General features: G+C 50.6%; 7 protein-coding genes across 7 annotated transcripts; 4 read left to right on the forward strand and 3 right to left on the reverse strand.

Annotated features, from left to right (window-relative positions):
• Positions 1-70: 70 nt before the first annotated feature.
• IAR55_005802 (uncharacterized protein) lies at positions 71-220 on the forward strand (the record flags this gene model as incomplete). Its single annotated transcript, XM_066948892.1, has 1 exon — positions 71-220. The coding sequence occupies one exon, from the start codon at positions 71-73 to the stop codon at positions 218-220; it is 150 nt and encodes a 49-aa protein (XP_066800665.1).
• A 338-nt stretch (positions 221-558) lies between these two features.
• Positions 559-3,167, reverse strand: IAR55_005803 (uncharacterized protein; the record flags this gene model as incomplete). The annotated part of the gene is made up of 7 exons (XM_066948893.1): positions 559-597; positions 650-735; positions 782-1,131; positions 1,189-1,256; positions 1,306-2,443; positions 2,616-3,003; positions 3,065-3,167. The coding sequence occupies 7 exons, from the start codon at positions 3,165-3,167 to the stop codon at positions 559-561; spliced, it is 2,172 nt and encodes a 723-aa protein (XP_066800666.1).
• Positions 3,168-3,451: 284 nt separating this feature from the next.
• On the forward strand, positions 3,452-4,857 carry IAR55_005804 (uncharacterized protein; the record flags this gene model as incomplete). The annotated part of the gene is made up of 4 exons (XM_066948894.1): positions 3,452-3,663; positions 3,794-4,322; positions 4,371-4,731; positions 4,787-4,857. 4 exons carry the CDS (start codon positions 3,452-3,454, stop codon positions 4,855-4,857), a joined length of 1,173 nt encoding a protein of 390 aa, XP_066800667.1.
• Positions 4,858-5,020: 163 nt separating this feature from the next.
• On the reverse strand, positions 5,021-8,200 carry IAR55_005805 (uncharacterized protein; the record flags this gene model as incomplete). The annotated part of the gene is made up of 11 exons (XM_066948895.1): positions 5,021-5,610; positions 5,674-6,799; positions 6,861-6,933; positions 6,996-7,112; positions 7,169-7,179; positions 7,301-7,355; positions 7,407-7,478; positions 7,530-7,575; positions 7,628-7,757; positions 7,902-8,025; positions 8,079-8,200. The coding sequence occupies 11 exons, from the start codon at positions 8,198-8,200 to the stop codon at positions 5,021-5,023; spliced, it is 2,466 nt and encodes an 821-aa protein (XP_066800668.1).
• A 645-nt stretch (positions 8,201-8,845) lies between these two features.
• IAR55_005806 (uncharacterized protein) lies at positions 8,846-10,149 on the forward strand (the record flags this gene model as incomplete). Its single annotated transcript, XM_066948896.1, has 4 exons — positions 8,846-9,047; positions 9,108-9,425; positions 9,481-9,904; positions 9,957-10,149. 4 exons carry the CDS (start codon positions 8,846-8,848, stop codon positions 10,147-10,149), a joined length of 1,137 nt encoding a protein of 378 aa, XP_066800669.1.
• A 138-nt stretch (positions 10,150-10,287) lies between these two features.
• On the reverse strand, positions 10,288-12,813 carry IAR55_005807 (E1-like protein-activating enzyme Gsa7p/Apg7p; the record flags this gene model as incomplete). Its single annotated transcript, XM_066948897.1, has 11 exons — positions 10,288-10,446; positions 10,497-10,668; positions 10,714-10,829; positions 10,881-11,195; positions 11,250-11,408; positions 11,459-11,603; positions 11,652-11,935; positions 11,987-12,139; positions 12,192-12,359; positions 12,408-12,519; positions 12,566-12,813. The coding sequence occupies 11 exons, from the start codon at positions 12,811-12,813 to the stop codon at positions 10,288-10,290; spliced, it is 2,031 nt and encodes a 676-aa protein (XP_066800670.1).
• A 335-nt stretch (positions 12,814-13,148) lies between these two features.
• Positions 13,149-17,548, forward strand: IAR55_005808 (uncharacterized protein; the record flags this gene model as incomplete). Its single annotated transcript, XM_066948898.1, has 14 exons — positions 13,149-13,177; positions 13,231-13,248; positions 13,313-13,555; positions 13,608-14,136; positions 14,190-14,744; positions 14,845-15,131; positions 15,182-15,355; positions 15,398-15,521; positions 15,566-15,706; positions 15,767-15,952; positions 16,007-16,477; positions 16,619-17,167; positions 17,221-17,390; positions 17,443-17,548. 14 exons carry the CDS (start codon positions 13,149-13,151, stop codon positions 17,546-17,548), a joined length of 3,582 nt encoding a protein of 1,193 aa, XP_066800671.1.
• Positions 17,549-17,676: the final 128 nt, after the last annotated feature.

Raw genomic sequence — 17,676 nt, forward strand, 5'->3', positions numbered from 1 at the left:
AAACCCCCGAATTCTAACCCACCGCTTCAACTCATTCAACCAATTCTATACAATCGCAACTGCCCCTACAATGGACGCATTCACCACTGTCTTCCCCATCGTCAATGCCGTTGCTGAGGCGCCCGTGGTCAAAGCTGCCGCTACTGTGGCATCTCCCTCCGAGGTCCCGCGAAATGGCGAGAATAACGTCGGAAATCTTTCTTCGTGCGTGATCGCTTAAGCGCTCCTTTGTGAGTAATTTCGCGAATTCCGCTACCGAGCGTGGACTAACGAATCCCGCTTGCAACTAGCTTCGGTCGAACTCAAAGAGAAATCACGATTTATGAGGGGACGATCTCTGAAGTCTGACGTTCGATCCTATATATTTAGTCGCATGCATTACTTCCTAAATTCAAACCTTTGGGAAGTCCACTTATACGTGCCAACGGTGTCACATATTCCACTAGATGCGACGTATCATCACAATACGACTGACGTAGGGCTTACAGTACGATGCCTACTGTGGTTGCGTCACACAGCAAACGTCGAGGTGCGGCTCATTGTTTGACAAAGGCCGTGTCACTTTCTTCTCGCATGGCGGCCAGTCTTTTCGGAACGCTAGAACAGAACTTGTCAATAAAGCGATTGAAGTCCTAAGTGGTACACATACCTGGGTTTTCAGCTGCCTCGCGCGGTGCACCGCTTGAGCCGAGCGTAACGTCGGCATTTTGCGGGCGTTCTTGCGCACACCTTGATCTGAACAGAGAGTACGTCAGCGCTTCACAAGACTCGCGCCACTCACCTTGGGCCGTGATGCGCAGATCCGAGAGTTGACGAGAGCGAGAACCTTTGGGCTTTGAGGGTGCAGTCGAGTTATCGCCCTCGCCAAGAGATATTGCTCCACGTCGTCGAGACTTCCACTCAACGTAGCGACCACTGTTATAAGATGCAGGTAGTAAAGCACCACTCTCGGACCGGATCATTCGCTGTCCTTCAGGATCGCCTGATTTCTTGATAAACTTCTTCTTCTTCCGATCCCAGCTAAGTTGACTGGCTTTCTGGGCTTTTAGTCCCCCTCCTTCATCGGCTGTTAGATCCAGTGCTACCGCCGACAAAGCTTCAGGGATTGCAGTCCCGTTGTTGAGCGAATAGCTTGACATTTTCATCAACTCAGAAAGGGCAATCGCACTTCAAAATGGGAGAACTCACGCTTTATCCGAATCTGCGCCTCGCTGACTATGATCCATGTAAAACGCAGTGTCTTTGTACGATTTTGACTGGCGTGGGTCTTAGCGAGTACACGATGTATGTGGGACCTCAACTCACGACAGTAGGTGTAAGTGCTACCTCAGAATGCGACCGCCCGTGATCTGTTGCCGCGCTCTTTGCTTTCGTTGCACGAGTTTTTGTTTCGACCAGTTTCCTCCGGTTTTTCATGAGCAGAGCGCCGGCACTCTCCCCTCGGTGCCCCACCTCGAAGACTGTTTCATGCGGGCTATACGTGGCCACAGATTCCAACAGACGGGCTCTGTCTTCGGTGACTGAGGTTTCGCCCACATTGCCGAACAGTGGATCGGCCGGAATCGAATTCGCAGCATATGCACGACTCAAGCCCTTCGCTTGCCGGTATGCTAGCGGATTGGCCTTCGCTCTCGAGCGCTCGTACATTGCCTGACCCTTCATCATTACGTTGCGGAGAGAGCCGAGGTGAGGTGCCGATTCCTGCAAACTGCTGAATATGTATTCGACGTTTTCGCTGACCAGATCTGAGGGTATCACCTTAAGAACGTCTACGCAGTCACCCAGGCGGGAGGGTCCGAGAAAGGTTTGAAGATCGCAAAGATACGGCCAGTCCTCACGGGTAATCATGGACCAAGCTGTCCCTTTCCTACCCGCCCGAGCTGTGCGGCCCACTCGATGAACGAAGATTCGGGGACCGGCGGGGAAATCGTAATTGATGACGTGGTCCATCACAGGGATGTCCAGACCACGGGCAGCAACATCAGTGACTACTAACACGTCAGTCGAATGGGCGCGAAAAGACGAGAGTTGTTGTTGCCGAGCAGCTTGATCGAGAGAGCTGTAGATATGCGAAGTCCGATAGCCTGTATTTCGAAGCAACTCGGCGATATAATCCACGTGATGTTTGGTCGAAACGAAAACAATGGCTTGAGATTGAGATCCTGAATCTTGAGAGTCTTCTGTTGAGTTGATTAGGGCACGAAGTAGACTCAGTAAGGAAGCTTCCTTTTCATTGGGTTTCACAGATAGGAAGCGCAAATCGAGATCCGGACTGATCTTGTGATCGGCATCGAGACGAACCAGAAGCGGATTGGCCAGCCCAGCCTTGGCAAATTCGGCAACGGTGGAAGGAAGAGTGGCAGAAAATAACAGGTTTTGCCGAGTCGGAGGCAAGCGGTGAAGGATTTCTCGCAGTTGAGAGTCGAAACCCATCTCGAAGAGTCTGTATGTCAGCGATTGTTATATCCAAAACTAGACTTACCGGTCTGCCTCGTCGTAGACGACAGTTCGAAGGTGTCGAAGATCCATGTGCATCTCCACAAGCAGATGAAGAAATCGACCGGGAGTAGCAATCACACTATCGTTAATTCCAACTTCGCGAAAAGACTACTCACATGTCGGGGTTGCTTGACATCTTCTCGAATTGCCCATCCAGACTGTCTCCACCGATCACAACCGCCCATCTCAGACCCTCACCCTCCTTACCTTTGCCCTTGCCCATGCCCCGGGCAAGGTCTTTCCCTACAGTGTAGATCTGTACGGCCAGCTCACGACTCGGACAAAGAATGAGACTTCTAGGTCCAGAGCTCGATACATGCTTCGAGCCGAGCCGTTGCAAGAGAGGGATCAGATAAGCGAGTGTTTTCCCAGAACCTGTCCTTGCCATCCCGAGTATATCGCGAGGTGGAAGGGACAGCGCTCCGGGAATACTTGCTCTCTGGATAGGTGTCGGCGATTTGAATTTCCTCAGCAACAATGATCTTACAAGATCAGGTTCAACGTCTGCGAGTTGTCACCCGGTGTCACATTGGAATATTCGCCAGAAACGCCGGCAATCACTTACTTAAGGCTCGCCACTGACCTCCCGGCCCGGTGGCCTTTGGAGTACCACTTGCATCTTTCGAAGAATCGACTGCCCACGAGGGCATCACAGCTGAGAGGTCCATTCGGCGGTTGAGGATAGTCGGTGTAGGGGGAAGAAATCAAGCTTGGTAGGCGGTACAGGTGTAAATGATAGCGAAGGCGAATACTGGTTGTTAGCGAATGAACGGGGATGAAAATGTGAAATCACGTGACTTGCCACTGAGGTTTTCAAGCTATGACACATCATCTCTTGTCTCTCTCTTTTACAACAGAATCATAATCTCTCACAGCCTTTTCTTCTCTTCGCCACCGTCCTCTTTCATCACGGATCTACCATACCGATAGTCGCACTTTCTGTCCCCGAAATATGTTCACTTGTATATCATGTCGAGTCGCGTTCGAGACAGCAGCCGAGCAGCGAGCCCATTTCTCCACCGACTGGCATCGGTACAACATGAAGCGTCGAGTCGCCAATCTGCCCCCCGTCGCCGCTGCATCATTCAACGAGAAGGTCCTGGAAAGGAGGGAGCAGAATGCTGTCAGAACTGACCCTAGAAGTCTTGCCTGCGCTTCCTGCAAGTGAGTCGGCATGTCGGACTGCGCTGATCAGTTTCAGCAAATCCTTCTCATCAGAAAATGCCTTCCGATCTCACGTTCAATCCAAGAAACACCGCGATAGAGAGACTTCGCGAATCACACAATCAGTCAGGCGTGCGAACAACGGCGAAGGGTCTGCAGATGTGCAAGAAGCCGAGGACGCCGATGTTGACATCGCCTCGACTAGCGACGATGAGATTGACAGTGGTGACGACGAGGATGTCAGCGAGAAGATCGCAAATTTCCGTCGTCGAATCAAGCCCACCGATTGTCTCTTCTGCTTCCAGCATTCCGAATCAGTGAACGAAAACGTTATACATATGGCGAGATCACACAGCTTTTTTATTCCAGACCAAGACATCCTCGTCGATCTGCCAGGTCTGCTGTCTTATCTCGGGGAGAAGGTTGCGATAGGAAATCTTTGCCTCTTCTGCCCCAACGGAGGACGCGAATTCGGGAGTCTGGAGGCTGTCAGGCGTCATATGATTGATAAGGCACATTGCAAACTCGCCTATAATGACGAAGAGGACAGGGTGGAGCTCGCAGACTTTTACGACTTTGGCGGGTCGAGTGATGACGATGACACAGAATGGGAAGATATGGATGTTGACGGGCCCACAGCGTCGGCCACAGAGGTTGATGTGGAGAAGGTACGAGATATTTGATTGATGTGTACTGACATGCTACAGCGTCCTCTTGGCTTGGCAGCAGATGGCCTGTCTCTAATGCTACCTTCTGGACGAACCTTGGGACATCGATCTCTACGGGTATACTACTCGCAGAGATATCGACCATCTGCGCTGCTCTCAGCTTCTGAAGACTCGACTGCACTAAAAGTCGCTCGTGTTCGTCAACGGCTCGCTGATTCCTCGCTGGCTCTGGTACCCGTCGCAGGTGGACACGGAGCATTTGGACGAGGTCAAGAACTAATGAAGGCTCGGAATGCTGGTGAGGCTAAGTGGGCTAGACGCCAGGCGAGATCGTTCCACGATCAGCGGAGCAAGGAGCTTCACAAAACGAAGATGGGTTTTGTACACAACAGTCAGAAACGTGAGTCGTCCTCGAAAGTGTGTAGATGGCATGCTGATTGGATGTAATCGTTCAGATTTCCGAGATCCTCTTCGTGAGCCTTCTGGACTTACTATCTGTTTCAGGATGGCTCCCACTGATGATTGACATCTTGCGCTCATCATTATAGTGCAGTAATTCTGCCGTCAGGGGAGGACAAGTGTGCAGGAGAACATATCACCATATATCGTTTTTCGTACAAAAATGCGAACCAAATGTGATCTGTACTAGCGGAGAGTATATACGCGTATACAAGAACAACGTTCGGAGCCTATAAATTTGTCCATCCATCCACTCCGTGCCCTCGCCGCAATTCCGAAGCCTCAGCAGTTGGATTCTGCGTTCGTGTTGATCCCTGTTCGTTGTAGCTATTGACTTGCTCGGCAGGCGCGGACATGTCGATTGATACCGAGTCGCCCCGAAGTCGCTCTTCGGACAATAGCATATGAGAATTCTGATTAGACATGTACATTTCGTATGGTATATCACGGACCGGAAACGCGGAAGAATCGAGTGACGCGGCTCTGGTGAAGGGCTGGGCTGCGGTAGACAGGAAAGTTGACGAATATGGGTGGTAGCGAAACGCAGCCGTCTGTAGACCAGGTGTTCCGGAATGGGACGGCCTGTGAGTACCAGGAAGATTCGGAGTCATAGAACGATGGCGGTGACGCTTGGCCAAGAGTCCGGTACTGTGAGATAGTCCAGCCTGATTGAAAGAGCCACCCATGCTGGCCCAACTTGACGCCATCGCTGGACCATGCGATTGTTGATGAGATGTAGCCAGCATGCTCTGCGCAGCGACATTGTTGGATCCGACCACAGACGAGGACAGAAATGGCCCACTAGCTGGATTATATGGCACTGTAAATGGCCTGGTGAGCTCAAAAAAGTCCCTCGAGGGCACATCACACAAAAGGTGCTCACCGGCTGCTTTTATAAGACTGCCTTCTCCATAGGTCAGAGCGTATTCCTCGTCTATTCGTCCCGATCTTTCTACAGCAACGGAGTAATCTCGAGCATTCCTTGCAGCCATGGCGTCTACTTGTGCCTCCAATAGAGTAGCCATGTCATCCTCGGTGCTTTCCGATGCTTCGGTCTTCATCCTTTCTCCTCGATCCGCCTTCTCGTGTGTCTTCAAGTGCTGAGTGAGATTGTCACTGCGGCTGAATCTTTTGGTACATCGTGTGCATTCGTAGGGGCGCTCCTGCGTGTGTGTGCGAACATGTCGCTTCAGATGTTCGAGACGCTTGAATAGCCGTCCGCAGGAGAGTAAGGGACAGCTGAATCCTTTCAAGGAGGAGCCCGTTGGAGCTGTGCCTGTACTACTACCTGCATTCAGTCGCTGGACAGAGCTATGAGTTGAGTACGTTTGCGGCTGGCCATTCTGGTTGGGCTGGACGGATGGAATTTCAGTAGACCATGATACTTGAGACGGTTGTGCCGTCTGGAATTCGCTCTGGTTTTCGGTCCCGACGGCAAAGGCATTCGAGTTCAAGGCAGTGTTTGTTGCAATCAACGACGTCGTTGGGTCAGGAGGTTCGAATCCCAATGAAGGGCGGCAAACGTCTCTGTACGTGGGTGGAGGTGGTGGAACGAATGGTACATTGGGTAAAGTAGTTTCTTGTGAAGTACCTGAGAAAGAATAATCGGAGTGATGAATTGGATCGCCATCGGAACCACTCCCTTCCTCGCCGGTGTCATAGTCCGTAGTGGCGGTATCATCTCGTCGCTGCCTGTGTCGCTTGTCGCGAGACGACTTTCTGCGGCCCTGCTTGTATGTAGGGCTACCTTTCAGTAGGGAACGCGAAAACAGCACGTTATGTGCAGTGGCCGTGCCAGCGAAGCGATCGGGCTCTTTACCATCTTGAGGCAATTGAGCTGGTCTGACCACCACAGCGCCAATTTTGGAATCGGTGCCGTTGTCGTACACTGTAGGAGGATCGACAGGTCGACGGCCGGAGGACGGTTCAAACGAGGGAGTGCCGGGGAGCCCAGTGTCATTAATGTCTGTTGCATTTTGGCTCAATGAGGATCCCACGAGACTCGAGCTCTGCAGTGCATTGGCAATATTGTCAGAACACACAATGGGCCAGAGACCGGGAAGCACAAACCGTATTGATGGAGTCCTCCAAGCCCGGCTGCTTGCCTGCAAACTGCTCAAACAAACTTCTTCTGGGGTCGTATCTGATTATCCCTCGCAATCGTGAATGTCAGAAGATCATTCCTTTCTCGTCCGTCAAACTGACCTGAAACTCCGTGCCGGCTCTCCCACAACTACGGTCGTGGGTTCGAGTCCCATTTTTTCCCGCTTCAGATCTCGTTCCAAAGCGTCGAGAAAGAGACGATCGTGAGGAACGGAGAACCTATGTGGCTATCGTGAGAACAGACATGCACACATCTGATGAGATGCTTCACGCACCAATAGAAGACCTGAAGAGCGTTGATGATGTTAATTCGTGGCTCGTGGGCAAATCACAGCTAACTCCCTACCTTTTGCTGCACAGTAAGAGTTAGCGTGCTATTAGGCTGAAGAAAGGGTGCTGACGATCACCTTTTTCTGAGTACGGATGCAGCCATTCCGGAATAAGAGATCGAGGAAAGGAGATCTAGTCTCACTTTTCAGTAAGAGGGCTATCTAATAAGGTAACGGAACCCACTTGGGATCTTCCAAACAAGCGTCGGTACCGGGTTTGAGATTTCGTAAATCCGAAAAAATACCCTCTTCGAACCTAAGCATCGCGTCAGTAGGAGGCGAGATCGCAGCTCACAAAGTATATCACTTCTTCATATTGCGAACCGGTCTTGAGAATGCCTCGAAGCGAAATACTAACGCCCGCACTACCGCAATGAGCATAACAGCTGTATCGGCTGTACGTACCAATATCTGTCCCTGTGATGTGATACAGGCCATTCCAGAAAACACATGCAACATACTCTCCGTTCGGAAGTAGGAAGCGATTGAGATTTGGATGTGGCGACGACATCGGTGCCGATTGAAAGGGAGAGCCCTGAGAAGATATAAGGATGTGTGATCGACAGCGATGAAATCACCCACGGCTTTTGATGACCCCTCTTCTCCACCCATCCATCGAGTCGGAGCCGTCGCAAGGAACTGCAGAGAATCAGACTGACGATGTTGGCATCGTGCTCACAAATTGCAGCCTGCTGAGATGCTTGACAAGTTGACTCTCTCTCTCGGTCAGCGCACGCGGTGCAGCGGTAGTAGGGGGCGGTAACGGCGTAGTAGGTGTAGCACCAGTGACCGGGGGGGTTGGCCTGGCCGCTCACTATTAGCAGCATGTTGAGGAGGAGACAGTTTGTTTACGCACGAAGGACTAAGACCACTTCTCCAACTTGGCGTGCCTGCGGCAGCGCTATATGCCCCTGATGTCAGGCTGACTCCGAGTTCTGCAGTGGACACTCGGGGTTGAGGCTTGGTCGATTGTTCCATATTGACTGCGTCGCAATCAAATTGACTGGAGGCGAAACTATCGATACAGGAAGATGTGAGCAAGTCTGAAGGGAGAGAAATCATACTGCGCCCTCACACAGTATCAAGGACCCTCAGCTGGCGATAGTTGCTGTTATTGCACTCCTTTGTTTCAACGTTGACTGAAAGATGAAAGGAGGTTACGTCTTCTTCACATGCGCTCTCTCCGCAAAGCGATGTTTGGAAAAGACGCCTATGTGACTTTCAAGAGGCAGAACATTGCAATCTTCGATGAAAGTCGCGGTGAAGAGATCGTAGATGTGCCTAAGGTTGCGATGCGACGTTTTGAAACGAGTTTGGTGGATAGGGGTTTCAACTATCCTCAAACTCGTCAGAGCAGGCCTGCTACACGGAATTAACGGCATTTATTTAGTGGCACCGGCTCCTGCTTTGAAACAGAGTATCCGAGGAACCCCTTGTTTGTTACGCCACGTGCGCATGCATTCAACCTTTTATTGTTCACGTTGTCTCAATTGTTCGGGATTCCTTGTTGTTCTCTCTCGCAGCGAAGACGGCCCTGCTACTTTATAATGGGGCGAAGTTCAGTGTACAACATGGACTCTTCCCACTTCATTCTCCATCCGCGAATCCCAGCAGCTCGTCAACATGCACGATACTTGCAACGTCGTCTTTTCCGGTGTTGGAGCCTTTTTGGTGCTTCTGCCACTCCCGTTACACTGGCGGGCGCGAAATTCCGGTACCCTTCTTCTCATCACCTGGCTTTTTCTGGGTAATCTACTAGGATTCGTTGACGATATTGTGTGGTGGGACAATGTCAATAATCCTGCTCCGGTGTGGTGTGATATAGGTGAGCTTTTCCCTTCGGTGTATGGCCTGCATGTATGCTTGTCTTCTGACTTGAAGTTAGTGAGCAAGATCTTGGTTGGTCTCCCCGTCGGCATCTCGGCATCCAGTCTCTGCATAACCCGTCGCCTGGTCATGATCGCATCGTCGACTAAAGTAACGATCACTCAGCGCCAAAAGAAAATTGCATTCGTGGTCGATATGCTACTTGGCATCGGCTTGCCCTTCATCGTGATGGCTCTACATTACATAGTCCAGGCTCACAGGTTCGATATTATGGAAGGCTATGGATGCCAGCCTGTCACTTGGCCTGGTGTTCCTGGTGTTCTTGCCGTGCAAATCTGGGCTCCTCTACTCAGTGTCATCGCATCCGTATATGGAGGTCAGTCCTCCCCCTTGCGAGGCGTGGGATCGCGTCTGACGATACATCTCTCTAGTCATCGCACTCAAATTCTTCATATCTCGGCGACTCCAATTCCAGAACGTTCTTCGCTCGTCAAGAAGCGGTCTAGACAATCGTCACTATATCCGACTGATGGCGCTTTCAAGTGTGGACCTTCTAATCGGCCTCCCCTTGACTACTTTCGTGCTTGTGGACTTCTCCCGACACCCTAGACCATACGTGTCGTGGGAATGGCTGCATCTCGGCTGGTCCCGAGTAGACCACTATGCAGCTTCGGCTTTCCTAACAACATCACGACAGACCGCCGACGCTATTCTACCTCGCTGGTTTTCCCCTCTTCTAGCCATCAATTTCTTCCTCTTCTTCGGTGTCTCAAACGATGCAATTAACGAATACTCCCGGTGGATTCAGTGGGTCACTGACAGACTTTCGTTCAAAAGTAGGCAGTCGAATGACGTGTAAGTTCTGTCTGCAGCTCGCGTCCTGGTCCCACTGAGTATATCGATATAGATTGCCGATCATCGCCCCCAACCTGGGATCAACTGTTGTACATCCTAGCGGAGTGGAAGCAAGGGAACCTTCGTTCACTGCTGCCGCTAGCAGTGAATCACCCTACCCTGAAAGCAAGTGGGAAGAGGACTGCGCACAGAAGGGTATCAGAGGGGTTACTGTTTCGGTCTCAGTAGAGAGTCAGACCGTTTGAAATGGCGAGCGGTTGACAAAGCACGCGTTGGAATCCGTCACTTTAATCTATGCACCTGCGTTGAAGAATGTCGTCCTTTCCAACAATAGAGAGGATCGTCTACATGCGTAGATATCTCATCTGTACAAACCAATGACCTCATTCGTCTTCACCACTATCATCCCAGTCCACCTGATCCATCACAGCTTCACCCGCAGCGTGCAAAAGATCCAGTCCTGTCAATGTCTCCAGGTAATCGATCTCGTTGAAGGCTTTGAGGAAAAAGGTAAAGCCCCCTGAGCGGTACGCTTCGATTATCTGTGATCACAGCGTGTCAGGACTGATCAGCAGGCTCACTATTCACTCACATGATGACTACAGCCTGTACATCTGTCATACGCTGCTCCCTTGATCAATAAGGTTCCCCAGTTGGAGAGCGAGCCTCGAAGTTGGTGAGGTATGATGCCCAAAGGGCTTCCCGACACGGCGTCATACGAATAATTCTTCGCCGAGCCCAAAACATCTGCCGGTGCGGCAGGTCTGGGAAAGCTCAGCAAATTGCAAATTCTTCCCATTTCCACTCACCCAAGGGGATGCTGAACGAGAGACACCATCAATTCGACAGCCGAGGCGGCCGCAATCGGGGCCATTCCAGGTCTCGTAACCGTACACATTTGATCCAGTGTTCGATCGGTGAGGGACTATTATGTCGTTAAGATCCGTATGAACTGTGAGCAGAGCGAGGGACCTACGTCTGTGGGAGCAACAATGTCGTTGCAGTAATAGCAACCCAGTTCCTTGGAACCCATATCTATCCGCTCTACACCATGTCTCATCACAAGATAAGTGTCAAATCCAAGCGCTGCGTTGATGACTATTTTCGACTCCGCAGCGCCGATGACTGTTGGCAGCCATCGTGATTCACGCGAGTCCATGAGAAGAAAAACAGCATCGTGGGATCGGATCAGGTCTTCGAGGCAGCGTATGTTGGAAGCGACTGTTTGTTCTGAAGAAAGCGCCACAGGATGACCAGGCATTGGTATCGTGAAAGAATGCCCTTTCGCGTTCTACTGGAAAGGTCAGCCAAAACAAAGCTCTCGTCGTTGAGGAGATCGACGTACAGCTCCCGGAAAGATTCTTCGCAACCTTTCTGCTGCGCATTGTGCTTTGGGTTTCCCTCCATCAAGGCAATCGTCGAAATCGAATAATGGTTGCCGCACTGGATTTGAGTACGATACCCTGCCAGAATCCACAAATGTTATGTTACGGACGCCCCATCCCTGCCGTTTGATTACCCTCTAATATGGTTGAAGCGAATGCAAAAACTTACCATCAAGTTTCGGGCCACATAGCAGCCCAAAGTACCAGCGCCCAGCAATAAGCATTTAGTGCTGGCAATCTTTTCGAGATCAAGAGAGGGCATTATTCGCCATTTCATTAATTTCAAATTCAGGTCGACAGCTTGCTCTGCCAGACTATGTAGTTATGAGCGGGCGCACACAATACGATATGTACAAGCTCACCGAGCAGGATTCATAATCGGTCCAAGGTCTGCCTGGCGACTTGCCAGCTTTCCAAACGAATCTCTCTCCCATCCTACTGCTTGCAGCTTGTCTGACAAGTCAGGGTGATGTTGATTACCTTCAGGCGAAGTGATTCGGCATTGTCTGCTCGCGAGACCAGCACGGAGACAAATGACCTGAACATCACGGATGGAGTGTTTTGTCTTCAGATAGAAGAGGATGTTACGCAGGGGCCAACCAGGATGATGCTTGGAAGATGAGGGGTCATGGAAAGCGACAAATACCTGCGACTTTCCTGTTACATGGTCTGCGGCGCTTCGGGTTCCAAGACTCACTTCATTATGGTTAATTCTTTCGTATATGCGTTCACAATCTGAGATTGGTGCAACTGTCCTTTGACCTCGAGCACCATAGACAAGGTACGCGGTGTGTTTCAAGCCACTCTTCTTACTCATGTCGTCCTCCAGTGTCCGAATCTCTGCAATGTCCTGCAATGACATGAGCAGTCCGCAGTATTGGTAAAGCAAGCGTGTGGCTCACCTCGTCGGCCATGTGCGTCAATCCCTCGGGTCCAATTTCCCAAGCAGGTTTAGCGGCGAGGGCTGGAAAAGCGAACCAGTAGTGGAAGACGTATTTCTTGAGGTCTGCGAAAGTGACAAGCAAGAAAGGATTAAGATTAGGCTGATCAGACGCGAACGATTCGAGGATCTGCAATCGAGAGTAAGAGATGTGGCCCGGCCTTTCAGAATGACCCACTGTCTCCACCATATCATCAAATAGCTTTTTCTTCACGTCGTTCTTCCGGAAATGTTCGATGGTGTTGAATATCTTGACAATTCCGGTAACTGGGATAGTTGAAGGTGGCGACCTGCTGGAAACTGTGATGAGACGCGATGCTGACATTGAAAACTCACATCCCATCGCTCATCCCGAAGGCATCTCCCCCAACGCCCACACTACCATCGATACCGATCTGAGCATCTTCTTGACTTGATGTGCTCAACGCTTCTCGATCGGAAACGGTTTTACCCTCTTCGAGCCATCCGATGATGGGTTGTTGAGTTTCGTCCAGTTTGAACTTATCAAGTTTGAGTTCTGTCAGGGCAGACCAAAATGCAGGTGTCGGTTGGGACGACAGCGGTTGGAATTGCAGGGGAGGCATGCTGGTGACAGAGCTCGTAACTGAATGAATGGGAATAAGCTGGATGTGATACCAACATGTAATGGTTCATGATGACTCCTCTTGTTGTTGGGGTGGCGAATGGGGTCTCCACACGATCCATCCCTGCTGTGCTCGAGATTAGGCGCGCGGAGGAGATCACTCTGTAACCGACAATAACATTCGTCACAACCACCTGCCAATACAGGCAGCATAACTTTCTCAATACCTCGTCCAAAGATTTAACACCTATGAACACTGTCTTTGTCCTCTCATCGCGCCCGACATGATACACCGGATCCATCAAATGCGTCGCGACCGGTGATATTCACGAAATCATGGCTCCCAACGACAACGAATGCCTGGAGTGAGTGTTGTTCAGCTTTCCATGTCGGTCATGCTGATCATCGCTTTGTAAAGGTACGCTCTCCGCGTCGCGTGAGTTTTGTCTGTCCTTACTCTCGTTTTCACTCCTAGAGCTAATCACCACTCATATGCCTAGACTACTTCAGACCTGCATCGCGCAACGGCCAAGCAGAATCGCTGCCAAGGATGTAGACAAGGCGGCTCCTGTCACCTCCCCTTCTCCCTTCCGGAAGTCTCACGATGGCCCTTCTTCCTTCTTTGCCTTCGATCTCGGTTCGTTTGTCGGTCGTGACTCGGGAAAGTCACCGCGGTATCCTGAGAAGCTGCTCAAAGTCATGGACGGTACATTGCAGAGAATCGCTATGGGACAAGAGCCGAAGTAAGCAGCAAGGTTAACCAAGATCCTGCTTTGCTCATATATAACCTCATAGATATGCCGATCAGCGATTCAGGAGGACAATTGCGCTCTTCTGGTCCTCCACGTGGTCCGAAAAGAGTTTCCAGCGACAGATGAAAGAATCCCGAAAGGTGGAGGACCTCATCTTAGCATTTGTAACCATATCTACCAGAGCTTTGAGAAAAGAGGAAGAGCTAGGAGATGGCGCTTGGAAATACGAGCTGAGCGTCCAGGTCTCGTTGTTTCTCGACCTGATATCAAATTCGGTCTCCGCAATCGGCCCGGCATCGGCCGAGCTCGCTTCCAGGCTTGACTCGTACAGAACTCGGTTGCAAGCCAGCGATCCTCCTACTAGTCAAGAGAAAGACCCTGAACGGAGTCATGGAGATAGAAGCGACGTAGAGAGCATTGGGAGTACACAGACAGATTTACGGGGATGGACCGGACTAGCAATGACGGAGACGGTGGGACATTTATTCGGACTTCCAGACGATGTTCTTCATCAAAGGCTGCGAGGGCTGCAACACATTTGCACTGAGCAAGCAGCGCTTGACGATCTAAAGGTACGTGCATGACTTTCCTCACTCCTGACTGATTTGGTAATATTTCTGTTTAGACCTGCCTGAAACTGTTCAATACTGCCGCTCCGTATCCATATGGTCCTCGAGATTTCGTCGACGACGCCAGTTGGACTTCATGGCGTACAGGCGAAGTGTCAACTCTGTCGCAATTGATGTTGCTTATGATGCAGTCAAACCCCACTTTGATTCAGTCCTCCGATCGAAACTCAACATCAAATGTAGCGACCCAACTAGAACTTATGTCAATTGACGCTGTCTCGCGGCGTTTCACTTACATTCCGACGCAAAGCCAGGATATATATATCGAACTGTTGAACCTATGCCTTAATCAAGACTTGGAGGTCTTAAAAACGCTTCCCGAAGACGAGGATGTGTCTCTGGGAATCTTGTCTCAGGAACATCTAGCTCTGCTAGGAGAATGTGCGTTACGGTGGAGATTGCCGTCATCCTTCCGATCCTGGGTCTTCTTCCACGCCATAGTTGATCGTTTCGAAAAGGGACAAGTCCCCTCCGCGTGCGTACACGAAGCTATGATGATGGTTCAGAAGGTTCAGATGGACTTCCCGCTCGTTGATTGGGCCATATCAGACGTGAGTGCGACGCCAGGAATACTCGTTAGCTGACGAGTAGCGAGATGGCTTGAGGACTGACCTTCTTCGCCGAGATGTGTCTTTCCTGTTTGCCGTTCAGAACGCTCTCGGCTGCGTAGGAGGTTATCATTCCGACGAATTTTTGGAAGCAGTGCAGGAATGGCAGATCCTCAATTTTGCAAATCTTCATGATCCCACTATTCTCAAGATCTCAGACGAGATCGCCAACCTGATTCGGACTTGCGCTTTCCACGCATACATCAGTGAAGCTACAGATAGAATGGAAATAGAGGATGGCAAGACCTGTGATTTCGCCATGTTCATGGCTGGATGGATAGAGAAGGAAGCTAAACGTCTCGATCGGAAATTCAAAGAGCGCTTGACCCCGTACGTTCTGAAATTGGTGACTGATTCATCGCTCATGCCCCGACGGCCAGAACTGTTGATCTTGTGCCATTGGTACTACAGCAGCACCTTACATTGTGGTTTCGTGACCTTGAGGATACTGCAGCAGCATTTTCTCCATCAGACCTCGATGATCGTCTTGACGCGGTATTCGCCCTATACCGTAAAGGTCTCAAGCTTTCAGAGATGGGTGATGCCTTCCTTAAGTAAGTGACATCTGCGAAACGCAGGGAGCTTATAATAGCCAGGTCGTCGGGAAACATGGTTAGGTTCCCCCTTGCACCGCTATTCGAAAAGGCTGTATTATCCTGGCTACATCATACCTCACTGAAAACGAAGCAATGGGCTGATCAGGCTCTTGCTGTCGACAATGTACGTCCATATCTGCCCCTCGTTACCTCTGCTGATTCTCGTAGTTTGAGCCGACGTCGCCTCATGGACCTTCATCTTCAGTCACCGATCTTTTCGACTCATTCCGCAGTGCTGTGCAATTCCTCATGGAACTCAAATGGCCAGATGAACACCAGCTTGCCCGTTTTGCGACTCAATTGTCAAAGGTATGTTTGGAATTACCATGGTGTCACCCTTTGTACACTCATTAACCCTCACCATCCTAGATCATCAGTCTGTCCATCAATGATTACTGTGGTGAGATGGAGCAGCTGTTCGCTCAGGACATGCGTCAAGTCGAGACATCTCAGATCGTCGCGCAACAGAAAGCCTGGGTCGAGAAAGCCAAGGCGACTTTGGCGTCGCTACAAGGGGAGAGGAAGATACAAGCCTTTTTCAACTTTACCTCTGAAGTGAATTTCACTCTCACAACAACCCCGCTGCAGGGCGCTAATGACGTGTGACAGTCCTGCGTAAAGCTTAACAATATCGAGGCTGCTCGTCAGCACTTAGATCAACTGTACGATATGCTGCGCGTCGACGATCTTTCGGCATACGAAACAACCATTCATCCGGATCATGCTGGACGGCCCCAAGCTTACTTATTCACAGTGAAGATCGTGCTGGCTGAAGGGCTGAGCATAGATGGTTCCAACAAGCTTCCGGACAGCTTCGTCATTCTCAGTGACGAACATGGTACACGACATGCTAAAACCAGGACGATCTATGATGATGGGGACCCTCGGTGGGACGAGAGCTTCGATATACCCGTCAAAGGCAGTGCTTGGTTTATGGCAACGATACGACATAGAAATCTGACGGGCAAACATGACCTCCTCGGCCGAGCCTACCTCCGCTTGGATCCCGATCAACATACCGATCTGTTATCTAAGGACGTGCTGCTACCTTTAGACACAAGAGGTCACATCCTGCTTCGAGTGAGTATGGAGGGAGAAAGGGACGATATCCAGTTCCATTTTGGGAGAGCTTTCAGATGGCTCAAGCGGACTGAGTCAGATATGGTCCGCACACTTGTAGACAAGGTGAGTGATACTGCACTCGTCAGGGGCTGATCGCAGATGACTCCTGTCTTACGGCACACGATGTCTCGTGCATCAATCAGATCCGTGATGAAGCCTTTGACGAACAATCCTTTGGATTACAATGAGGCGCTTGGAAAGCTATCAGCAGCTTACCGCTCTGCAATGGGCACACCGGAATACACGATTCCACCGACTAAAGAAGAAAGGCGTCGCGGGCCAACCGACGCGGAAATCGAGGCTGCTATTCATCCCTTGTTCGATTACCTTGACACCAACAACCACACACTTGCCTCCACCCTGACACAGGATGCTATGCAGATGGTCATGACTAAACTGTGGAAGCAGATCTTAATGACCATCGAAGGCTTGATAGTCCCTCCGCTGTCCGATAAGCCTTCTCACATGCGTGCCCTGAGCGATGGCGAATTGGACATAGCGCTCAAGTGGCTCAAATTTCTTCGTGACTTCTTCTATGTGGGTGGCGACGCTAGTGGCGTGCCTTTGAACATTCTGCAGAACCAAAAGTTCAACGAGATCTTGTCTGTACGGATCTACTATGATTGGCGGACCGATGATTTGATGGAGGTGAGCGATTTTCATCGGACAGCATTGCAACTGCTGACGAACGGGGCTGTAAGGAATGCATTCGGGGCTTTCAGTCTACACTGAAACATCGGGCAACAAGGCCCGGCAAATCCTTGCTCACCCAGAGGAATTTGGGTACTATTCGAGCAAGAAAGAGTGCCAAAAGAGCGCTTCCGAATAGCGGCGGAAACACGGAAATGATCATGCGGATCTTGCGCATGCGGTGAGTGGATTGCCAATCATGCTGGATGATATGAAGCTGAATTGTGATGCAGGCAAGGAACCCAAGAATTCTTGGCTCAACAACTTCAGACGATATCGATGGTAAAGATGGAAGATCCGAAAAAGGGAAGAAGTTTGCGTAATCGGCTCTCGCGGTAATATTGAACCATGCTTGATGATAAGCTGTGGGTGTAAAGCTGTATAATCTGCCCTTGTTGATACCTGTACGTTCAAGCTCGATACGTAGACGCAGGATACCTAAAGTGGACAAGCATAGCGGTCGAAGT

The sequence above is a fragment of the Kwoniella newhampshirensis genome, chromosome 12 (genome assembly GCF_039105145.1).
Source record: "Kwoniella newhampshirensis strain CBS 13917 chromosome 12, whole genome shotgun sequence".
Taxonomy (NCBI): domain Eukaryota; kingdom Fungi; phylum Basidiomycota; class Tremellomycetes; order Tremellales; family Cryptococcaceae; genus Kwoniella; species Kwoniella newhampshirensis.